The sequence below is a fragment of the Camelina sativa genome, chromosome 16 (assembly GCF_000633955.1).
Source record: "Camelina sativa cultivar DH55 chromosome 16, Cs, whole genome shotgun sequence".
Taxonomy (NCBI): Eukaryota; Viridiplantae; Streptophyta; class Magnoliopsida; order Brassicales; family Brassicaceae; genus Camelina; species Camelina sativa.
The window spans coordinates 18,959,581-18,971,071 of NC_025700.1; the positions used below are offsets into that span (position 1 = coordinate 18,959,581).

Sequence of the window (11,491 nt, forward strand, 5' to 3'; positions counted from 1 at the left end):
TCAATATTATGCAATTTTATATTCACTACTTGGCAATTTTATGGAAGAATGCTCCACTTTAGTTCTTCCATCACCCTCACAGTGATTGTAATTTGTCTCTTTACCTTGAATTCTGTAGGTACATCGAAGATAATCCTCAATATGCGGAGTCGAGTGTTTATTTGCTCAAATTTCGTCAGCTCCAGGTACTACGAAGAGCCCTTCCTGTCTCTATTTGTCTTCCCTCGTTCTCTCTCACGGAGAGACACATGGTTTTACTGTTATTACGCATCACAAACTCATACACTGTTTCCAGAATTTATTGAAATTGTACAAAACTAAAGAAAGTTAAAACTGAACTAAATGGTAATGAGGAGATATTAGTATCTTGTAATTTGTTATAGAAAAGACTAACATTTATCTGTTTTACAGTCACGGGCCTTGGGCATGATTCGAACTTACATCCTTGCAGTGCTTAAAATGGCTGCTTCTCAGGTAATTGTTCTTTGTAATATGCAATGTATTCTTGCACAGCTTACAATAAGCATGTATAGTTCTTGTAACTATATAATATGTATATGCATATATGTGCATGTAATCTATGCATGCAAGAGTGAATTGTGAGATTATGCATAGTTTCCGCTAAAACATACATGCAAATTCCTTTGTCAGGTTCAGGCAGCATTTCGTGGGCCAGGAGGAAACAAAACATCTGTCTCGGAGGGTGTCGAGGCATCTGTTATATATGTTCGTTTCAAGGCTGCTGCAAGTGAGGTGATACCCTTGATTTTCTTCCCATCTTAGTGCAGAAATGTTAGGGTCACAATATTAGATATGAGAGAGAACAATCAAAATTAGCTTTTGTAGCATGTCAATTTTGCGAGTTCGGTATTGTGATGATGCCATGGCTATAGTTTCTTTCTTATGACATTGAACATTGAAAAATATTTGTCCAGCTTAAACCTGTACTGGAGGAAATCGAGAGTAGGTCAGCAAGAAAGGAATATGTTCAAATCCTTGCAGAATGCCACAGACTATACTGTGAACAACGGCTCTCGCTTGTGAGTTTATTTTCTGGAATACAATATGGTTTTAGTATCTGCAAGTAACGAGAATCGCCTGTTTAATGTTCAATTCATATTATCAGGTCAAAGGCATAGTTCACCAACGAGTATCTGATTTCGCGAAGAAAGAGGCACTGCCATCTTTGACTAGATCTGGTTGTGCATATCTGATGCAGGTATATGAAGGAAAATAAAATTACGAACACCTCACTTTATTCATGAGGGATAATAGGAGCTATACCAGTTTAGTTTCACAGGAAATTCCTGCCATCATAAGGGATAGAAACATATAGGAAAATGAGAATGTTAATATAGCTGTTAATCTGTGTGATTTCAAAGGTCAGAAGAAGGTCTGTTTGAGAAAGACAATGGCTGGTTCATCAGCTTTAGTAACTTAGGATTTTAGAGACTGTTAGTGGACTTGGTTTTTTCAAAACATGAAATTACTGCACCACGTCTTAACCTCCATAAAGAATTTCAGGTTTGTCATATGGAGCATCAACTGTTTAGTCATTTCTTTCCAGCATCATCAGAGGAAGTTTCAAGTCTGGCACCTTTAGTGGATCCTTTGTAAGTTTTTTTTAATGCCGTGCTGTCTATTATGTTCTTCATCTCTATTTCTGTTCAATTTATCACTGAAATAGTTTTCTGGTGCCTTCTATACTGAGATATATACAGCTAATATTTATGCTTGAATACTTGTTTCTACTTTTTTATTCTACTTCTCTTCCTCTTTACACCATTAGCGTTCATCAAATAATGCACAGCCGAGCGTTCACCCCATCAATATCGTTAATTGTGAATCAGGAACCTAATTTTGCTGTCATTGCATCGATGATATTAGCTTGATTTTTGTTTATACTAGTCTCTGTGTCTTTGTTTAGAGATGAGAATGATTTCATTTGTTATATGTATGTGATACTTCCAACTACACTGTAGTTGATGTAGTCGGTGGGTCTACTACACTATATGACTTCTTATAAGTCTAGGATTTAGGGAAAAACGAGTAAGCGTATGTCATCCAGATTGTTTTCGTTTGTTATATCTTGTGTGGTACTTTCAATTTATCATATTTGCTTGTTCCTGATCAGGTCTACATACTTATATGATATTTTACGTCCAAAACTGATACACGAAGCAAATATTGATCTTCTATGTGAGCTCATTCATATCCTTAAAGTTGAAGTCTTGGGGGAGCAGCCAGCTAGACAGAGTGAACCCCTGGCCGGACTGCGGCCTACATTACAAAGAATTTTAGCCGATGTTAATGAAAGATTGACTTTCCGTGCCAGAACATATATTCGAGATGAGGTACAGTAATTAAATTACCAGCAAATATTGGGATAGTTTTCATACAAATTCTTTACTTTGCAATGACTTTTAAGTATAGAAGTTTGCTAGTTTCGGCTATGTTATCCTGTTTAGTCTTAGAGGACTTTGCTTTGCTTGGTTTGAATCTCCTTTTTACTTCCGCAGATAGCAAATTATATTCCCTCTGATGAAGATCTGGATTATCCTGCAAAGCTGGAGGGATCTTGTAATACAACATCTGAAACTAATTCCGGGGTAGAACAAAATTCTCAAATTATTCCTATGGGCTTGGTAATCTTTAGCTGTATACTTATAGTCTAAGTTGCAGGATGATGAAAACGCTGATGTATTTAAGACTTGGTATCCACCTTTGGAAAAGACTCTCTCTTGTCTATCTAAATTATATCGATGCTTGGAACCTGCAGTCTTCACTGGATTAGCACAGGCAAGACTATCAGTAACTTATTGCTTCTCATTTTGTCAAAGAAAATTCAACAATTCATGTTTAGGCAAAATTGTCTAAAAACCATCTCTTCTGTTCCACAGGAAGCTGTAGAAGTTTGCTCTCTGTCAATTCAAGTAAGCAAGCTAGAAAAACAGATTTTCCCCGCCTTGATTTTTGTTCCTTATTCAGTTGTCCTTGTTTTCAATGACATTGTCAATTTTAATTACACGAAGATGTGTCAATCTTTTATAGATATTAATGTGTCAATGTCCTGTAAAGAAATTTATAGTTGTTTTTGTTTAATTTTAATTACGAAGTTTTACAATAATTGAGATGTCCACAATATTTTGTCAAATATGCAACAGAAAGCCAGCAAGCTTATCATTAAGCGATCTACTACAATGGATGGCCAGCTTTTCCTTATCAAGCATCTTCTTATCTTGAGAGAACAGGTTAAAGCTAATCTATCCTTTGTTTACTTCTTTTGCTATTAAGTAATTAAGTCACTGGCATTAATAATTATTGTTTGTTTCCAGATTGCGCCTTTTGACATAGAATTTTCAGTCACCCACAAAGAACTTGATTTCTCTCATCTACTGGTTAGTTCCTCGACATTCAAGTCTATTTTGTATGATAGATCTAAACCTTTCTTTCTCGCCTTGGGTGCACATTTCAGATCTTTCCCCCTCAGTTTATTTATTTGCTGATGACTTTGCTAACTTTANCTTTGGAAAAGACTCTCTCTTGTCTATCTAAATTATATCGATGCTTGGAACCTGCAGTCTTCACTGGATTAGCACAGGCAAGACTATCAGTAACTTATTGCTTCTCATTTTGTCAAAGAAAATTCAACAATTCATGTTTAGGCAAAATTATCTAAAAACCATCTCTTCTGTTCCACAGGAAGCTGTAGAAGTTTGCTCTCTGTCAATTCAAGTAAGCAAGCTAGAAAACCAGATTTTCCCCGCCTTGATATTTGTTCCTTATTCAGTTGTCCTTGTTTTCAATGACATTGTCAATTTTAATTACACGAAGATGTGTCAATCTTTTATAGATATTAATGTGTCAATGTCCTGTAAAGAAATTTATAGTTGTTTTTGTTTAATTTTAATTACGAAGTTTTACAATAATTGAGATGTCCACAATATTTTGTCAAATATGCAACAGAAAGCCAGCAAGCTTATCATTAAGCGATCTACTACAATGGATGGCCAGCTTTTCCTTATCAAGCATCTTCTTATCTTGAGAGAACAGGTCAAAGCTAATCTATCCTTTGTTTACTTCTTTTGCTATTAAGTATTAAGTCACTGGCATTAATAATTATTGTTTGTTTCCAGATTGCGCCTTTTGACATAGAATTTTCAGTCACCCACAAAGAACTTGATTTCTCTCATCTACTGGTTAGTTCCTCGACATTCAAGTCTATTTTGTATGATAGATCTAAACCTTTCTTTCTCGCCTTTGGTGCACATTTCAGATCTTTCCCCTTCAGTTTATTTATTTGCTGATGACTTTGCTAACTTTCTCTGATTATTCATGTCAAAAATGTGGCTAGGAACACTTGAGAAGGATACTTAGAGGTCAAGCGTCACTTTTTGACTGGTCTAGGTCAACCTCCCTAGCAAGGACCCTGTCACCTCGAGTTTTGGAGAGTCAAATAGATGCCAAGAAGGTTGGTGATTTTTCTCTTCCATCCACAATCTACTGCATATGTTCTTCATGTTTACATAAGTTTGCCACTCAGATGTGTTGATCTCATTTTATAGTTTAAACCTTGAGCATCTTTCTGCGAGACTGATGATATATATCTGCTAAGACAATAGGCTCAAGAGTTATGGCAAGTTTTTTTTGTTAGTTTGTTGGTTGTATCTTGCTTACCTGGATGTCTCATTCTATGCCTGGGTCCTTGCATTACTTTATATGAATGGGAATGATGCGTAGAAATTTATTTTCGCAGGAACTGGAAAGATGTCTTAAGACAACTTGTGAGGAGTTCATTATGTCAGTCACTAAGCTAGTTGTGGATCCTATGCTTTCATTTGTGACCAAGGTTTGTTTCTCCTTTCCTTTGTTCTGGGAATTTTTTTTTTTTTGCAAAATTTTGTTAAGACTCTAGACGTCCTCGAAAATGTTTAACTCAACATCCTTTGCACTGTTTGATATTAAATACAATGCACCGTTAATTAGAAGATGATCTGTTTATCTAAAGAGTGTACTCTCCTAATGGAATTGCGTAATAGTTTTGCTATGTTTATACATGTATATGCAGGTCACAGCCATAAAAGTTGCTCTTTCCACCGGAACTCAGAATCAAAAGGTTGATTCTGTCATGGCTAGGCCGCTGAAGGAACAAGCTTTCGCTACACCGGATAAGGTGGCGGAACTTGTTCAAAAGGTATGAGATAGATAATTTACTCTTTTAGGTTTTTTTTTGGGTCTTTTTATTCGAGGTATATATCTCAGAAGTAGAGATGGCAGCTATTTCTTGATCCCTATTAATAAGCTCTGAAAACTCTGTTCATAGACAGTTCTAGCCTCTAAGTACTAACGAACATAGATGCCAATGGTAGCTTGAACGTGCAGTTGTGATCGAATCGATATGAAAAGAGAGAATCATCGTAGATAAATATATAACCCGCAATGCATTTATGATTTATGCATGTTTAAGCTTTTATTACCTTTTATAATCTAGAAAGCAAAACAAAATCTCTCAACACAAAGGGAAAGGCTGATTTGTATCACATGACTTTAACCAGGTATATGCTGCAATACAGCAAGAGTTGCTTCCGATTTTAGCAAAAATGAAACTCTATTTGCAAAACCCATCAACAAGGACCATACTTTTCAAGCCAATCAAGTATGTCCATTTCTCGATAGTTTATCAACCATCTAAAACTATCTTTGGCTGATTTACATATCTGCGTTTTTCCTAATCCCTTGTGTCTGAACCCCATAATCTCTTGCTAGTTTGAATACGAAGAATGTTTCTGTTTTGTATTCAGGACAAATATAGTGGAAGCTCATACACAAGTGGAGTCCTTGCTGAAAGCTGAGTACTTATCAGAAGAACAAGGCAATATCAATATGATCTCCATTCAGGATTTGCAAACCCAACTCGATAATTTCCTTTAAAGGTCATGGCTCAATCAATACCCATGTTTTTGATGTCTGTACTTCCTCGGGGTTTTATCTATATAGAGATTTAATTCTTTTGACGACTTTGTTTGCTACACTTTACAAGAGTTGGCTTTAGAAGATAATATATATTATTTTGTATACAAGAACTCATACATCTTGGGCTCTACATTACGATCAATAAGTGTAGATCTTTTGCTTATATAAATTAGCTGTCAAGTTCTTGTTTGGTTGTTTGCTTGCTAGCTTCGTCATTTATGGATGGATGGTATAAATACAGACAAACAAAAACATTAGAAACTGGGTATCACACAATGAATTTGTTTGAAGGGGAAAACAAATTCAATAAAATAATCTCTCAAAGAACTCGGATTAAAACTAGTAAACAAAAGGGGAAAAAGATTTCTTGAGGAAAAAGTTAGGGTTTCCGCTTAAGAACAAGTAAAAGTAGAAAATTAGAGTTTTTTGTATTAATTGTTGGATGTTTTACAATGGAGAAGTCTTTCCCCTTTTATACAGTTTCATTGATCACAGAATATATTAACTTTTCTTATTGTCCAGAATGAGATATGAAAAGTTTTCATCTCTTCCTCAAGTCGGCCGCCAAGCGAATTAGGAAGTCGGCTTCTCATTGATGGGCTTAACCTCTTTGTCCGAACAGGCCTTCATGTAGATCATCAGTTAAGATCCTTAACCGGATTTCCGGTTAAGTAATCAATTTATCTTTCTGGTTTAGATCGGTATGTCGGAGGTGCTAAATCCCGCACCAACAATGTACTACTTAATGTATTTGAAAAGTTAATATATGTCAATGTAATGTGATTGGGATTATATATATTAACATGGCATGATGATAATCTCAGGTGCCATACACGTACAAGTGACAAATTTTGAAAAATGGAATGGTGCTGTTTTCTCATCGAGTAGTCCACACTCTCAAACATGGCTAAAAGAGATTTGACCCAACTTTAGGAGACCACTTTTTATATATATACTCCGTCTCACATAATTTGATGTTTTAGAGAATAATTTTCGTCTCTCAAAGATTGATGATCTGAATATTTTTAATAAATTTTTGTTTTAATAATTACTGATGTTGTAGAATGTATGGAGCTGGAAAGTGGGAAAGTGAAAAAGTATCAGAAAAATAAATCATGAGAGGTCATAAATAAAATAAAAAAGTCATCAGAAAACAAAATTAATCATATATTCCCTTTGTCTTAATACGTGTGTAAAATCCTAAACATCAAACTATTGGAGACAGATGAAATATATTTTTGAATTGATTTATAGTTTTTCAATGTATATCAATTTTGATTAATAGGAGTATGATTTAAACGGCTAATCATGATAATTTGATCTTAGTAGAAATGATTTGTTGATTAGTNGGAAAACAAATTCAATAAAATAATCTCTCAAAGAACTCGGATTAAAACTAGTAAACAAAAGGGGAAAAAGATTTCTTGAGGAAAAAGTTAGGGTTTCCGCTTAAGAACAAGTAAAAGTAGAAAATTAGAGTTTTTTGTATTAATTGTTGGATGTTTTACAATGGAGAAGTCTTTCCCCTTTTATACAGTTTCATTGATCACAGAATATATTAACTTTTCTTATTGTCCAGAATGAGATATGAAAAGTTTTCATCTCTTCCTCAAGTCGGCCGCCAAGCGAATTAGGAAGTCGGCTTCTCATTGATGGGCTTAACCTCTTTGTCCGAACAGGCCTTCATGTAGATCATCAGTTAAGATCCTTAACCGGATTTCCGGTTAAGTAATCAATTTATCTTTCTGGTTTAGATCGGTATGTCGGAGGTGCTAAATCCCGCACCAACAATGTACTACTTAATGTATTTGAAAAGTTAATATATGTCAATGTAATGTGATTGGGATTATATATATTAACATGGCATGATGATAATCTCAGGTGCCATACACGTACAAGTGACAAATTTTGAAAAATGGAATGGTGCTGTTTTCTCATCGAGTAGTCCACACTCTCAAACATGGCTAAAAGAGATTTGACCCAACTTTAGGAGACCACTTTTTATATATATACTCCGTCTCACATAATTTGATGTTTTAGAGAATAATTTTCGTCTCTCAAAGATTGATGATCTGAATATTTTTAATAAATTTTTGTTTTAATAATTACTGATGTTGTAGAATGTATGGAGCTGGAAAGTGGGAAAGTGAAAAAGTATCAGAAAAATAAATCATGAGAGGTCATAAATAAAATAAAAAAGTCATCAGAAAACAAAATTAATCATATATTCCCTTTGTCTTAATACGTGTGTAAAATCCTAAACATCAAACTATTGGAGACAGATGAAATATATTTTTGAATTGATTTATAGTTTTTCAATGTATATCAATTTTGATTAATAGGAGTATGATTTAAACGGCTAATCATGATAATTTGATCTTAGTAGAAATGATTTGTTGATTAGTAGTTCTGATTCGGTTTAAAGAGTAAATTATTTAGTGAGTGAAAAAAAACGTTGAACTAAGATATAATAATATTTGTAAAAAATTACCAAAAAAAGTTCTGTTTTGGTTTGTTTATATATATATATAGTCTGTTTTGACGTTGAACAATTATTTTTAAATTTAATTTATAATATTTGATTGGCCATTTTTTTTAACTGCTAGCTGTCTATCTAATTAAATATGTTGTTTTAGAATAAAAACAGTGCTCATAATTTTTAAAATTACAAAAAAAAAATTGAATTTTTTTCGTCTAATAGAAATAGATAACGTGAAATAATAAAGGAAGTAATACGAATCCGAATCTTTGGAATTTAGCAATATCATTAAAATTTTCAGTAGAACACAATTTTTTGCAATATTTACGTCCGTGCGTATATTATAAGAATATTGGAAAGACAGAAAGAAAGAACCCTAATTTAAATTTAGGATTTTTTTTTTTTTTTTTTTTTTGTTGTAAATTAAAGCAGTGAATGTCCGAAATCATTACATCCATTGGAACCTCTTCTCACCTCTGCTTTGTTCTTCTTCTTCGTTCGATCTGTAAGCGCATTTTTCCTCCTTGGCCCATACCTCAAGTTTCATCTCTCATTGGATCCACTCTTACTCCTCCTTTGTCTTCTTAAATTTGGGTTTTTTCTTTTTTCCTTTTGTTCTCCTGATCTCCAGCTGTATTGAAGACTCTTGGATTGAAGCATGATTTCTAAGGAGGTTTTTTAAAGGTTTATTGAAGTTCGCATCTGCCCCGTATGAGCAAAAGTGAGTCTTTGTTTCCCGTAAAAATCTTCTCTTGGCTTGTTTTCTAAAATGTGATTTTATTGGTTTTTGGGAGAAAGATTTGTGTAACAGAGAAAAAGTATTAATCTTTTCTATTTGGTTACAGGATAGGTTGGAATTTTTCTTCTCAGTGCTTCTCCTATGACGGACCAAGGCTCTGTTGATGAGATTTTAGAGTTCCTTAGGCAGAATCGTTTCTCTAAGGCAGAGGAAGCTTTGCGTAATGAGCTGAATAACCGCTCTGATATTAATGGCTTTCTTCAGAAACTTAAGCTGGAGGATAAAGATTCTAATGAAAAGGATGAACTTAGGAGGTCAGGTTCTCGTGATAGTGAAGTCTCCAAGGAGCTGATTGTGAAAGAGGTAGACTGTGGGACTAGCACCAATGGTTCTGTTATCAAGTGGGAAAACGGTGCTGCTGCTGAGAAACCGAGCAAGAAGGAGACGGGTGTATCTAGTGAGATGAGCTTTACATTCTCCGGTGATGCTGCTGCTGTTCCTGATGCGCAATCCTATAAATTTACTTCCGGAGGAAATGGTACCTCGGAGCCTTATCGAAACATTGATGATAATAGTAGTAGCAGCTTCGTCGATTCATATGCGTTCGAACAATTTAGGCATGGGCGTTTGGCTGATATCGATAAGAAGATAGTGGAAACTGGTGAAGATATTGTTTTCTGTGGCAATAAGAGTAATTCTTGGTCTGGAAATACTAGTCAAGCGAACTCCGGGTCCAATATAAAGGAAACATATGAGACAGATCGGCTAGTTAAAAATTTTGGAAAGCATGACGGTTATAAGGGAAGCATTCTTTTAAGAACTGAAGATATTGTAGATACCTCAGGGAACTGGAAAGAGTCTTCTGATAATAATCTTTTTCAATCTTCGAGAGGGGATGCGTCAACCAGTTACAATCTGGTAAGCAACCCGGACAAAAGAGAGGGAAAGAAAAAGGCAGACATTAGTGATGTGAGGGAGGCAATCAAGGAGCAGGAGAGCGAGGTGGCAAGAGCTTTATTTTTTGGTAAATCTCAATCCACTTTTGATGACAAAAACATGGGTAGCTTAGGTTTTCCACTTGTCTATGACACCCGCAAGGAAGAGTATCCTAGGCTGCCTCCTGTCAAGCTCAAGTCTGAAGACAATCCTCTGAGTCTTTACTGTGAAGAAAAATTTGAACGTAATGGTTCAGGTCTAAGGCTAGTCAATGATGAGGAGGCCCTTCTCATAGGCTCATACCTTGATGTTCCCATTGGGCAAGAAATTAGCTCATCAGGTTAGATTGCCTTACAACTGCAAAGTTTCCATTCTGACTGCTAGGTGATGATTGTTTTCAATGATAATGCATGTGGTATCTTATTAATAATTTTGAACTTCCAGATAAACTTCTAAAGACGTTCATATTTCTATGCCCTTCATTCCTATAGGAACTACTATGGTTATCACATTGCCACTGGCTACATTTTTTTCGTGTGAATCTGCAGAAGTAACGTGGTCTATTTTTGATGAACTCATGCATGAGAGTAATGCATTGACAAGTTTCTGGCATTAGTTCCCTAGAAAGCAAGTAGTGATCTGGCTTTTTCATGCTACAAAATCTGAAATTCTTTGCTTTCACTGCTTCCTTTCCCACTCTGCTCTTTGTTTTGAGTTCTATAAGGACTATGTCGCTTCACTTTCTACTTTTTGGGTAACCTTAAATTATCAATTTTACTTGAGGTGTCAATGTAAGTTTTACTCTATTGATCTATTATAGGTGGGAAAAAATCTGCTGGGGGAAACTGGCTTTCAGTAAGTCAGGGAATAGCAGAGGACGCATCAGATCTTGTTTCTGGTTTTGCTACTATTGGTGATGGTTTAAGTGAATCTGTTGACTATCATAATGAATACTGGGATTCTGACGAGTATGAAGATGATGACGACATTGGGTATGTCAGGCAACCTATTGAAGATGAAACATGGTTTCTTGCCCATGAAATTGATTATCCAAGTGATCATGAGAAAGGAACGACCCGCAGAAGTCCTGATCACCATGGAAGAGATGGAAACAAAGACGACGATGATCAGTCTTCTGCAGAGGAGGCTTCTTATTTATCCGGTGAACAGTATCTCCAAGCAAAAGATGATGAACCTATTTCTTCAGAAAATGACCGAAGGCTTACGGTCTCAGAAATTTATCCACCTAGTAAGAAAAATGATTTAATAGCACAATATGATGGGCAATTGATGGATGAGGAGTTGCTCAATTCAATGCGTGATGAGCCTGTGTGGCAGGGGTTTGTGGGTCAGTCAAATGAACT

General features: G+C 35.3%; 2 protein-coding genes across 2 annotated transcripts in view; both read left to right on the top strand.

Moving 5' to 3' along the window:
* Positions 1-6,163, top strand: part of LOC104751195 (conserved oligomeric Golgi complex subunit 3-like) — a 10,336-nt gene extending 4,173 nt beyond the window's left edge. Inside the window, exons 16-26 of the mRNA XM_019238559.1 lie at positions 2,285-2,354; positions 2,520-2,609; positions 2,683-2,799; positions 2,901-2,933; positions 3,165-3,251; positions 3,336-3,398; positions 4,355-4,471; positions 4,757-4,849; positions 5,069-5,194; positions 5,556-5,656; positions 5,802-6,163. Coding sequence (XP_019094104.1) covers positions 2,285-2,354; positions 2,520-2,609; positions 2,683-2,799; positions 2,901-2,933; positions 3,165-3,251; positions 3,336-3,398; positions 4,355-4,471; positions 4,757-4,849; positions 5,069-5,194; positions 5,556-5,656; positions 5,802-5,931 — 1,027 coding nt within the window. The 3' untranslated portion in view covers positions 5,932-6,163. The remainder of the gene's footprint in view (positions 1-2,284; positions 2,355-2,519; positions 2,610-2,682; positions 2,800-2,900; positions 2,934-3,164; positions 3,252-3,335; positions 3,399-4,354; positions 4,472-4,756; positions 4,850-5,068; positions 5,195-5,555; positions 5,657-5,801) is intronic.
* LOC104753814 overlaps positions 8,847-11,491 on the top strand; it is an 8,371-nt gene continuing 5,726 nt past the window's right edge. Inside the window, exons 1-3 of the mRNA XM_010476010.2 lie at positions 8,847-9,173; positions 9,298-10,467; positions 10,948-11,483. Coding sequence (XP_010474312.1) covers positions 9,333-10,467; positions 10,948-11,483 — 1,671 coding nt within the window. The 5' untranslated portion in view covers positions 8,847-9,173; positions 9,298-9,332. The remainder of the gene's footprint in view (positions 9,174-9,297; positions 10,468-10,947; positions 11,484-11,491) is intronic.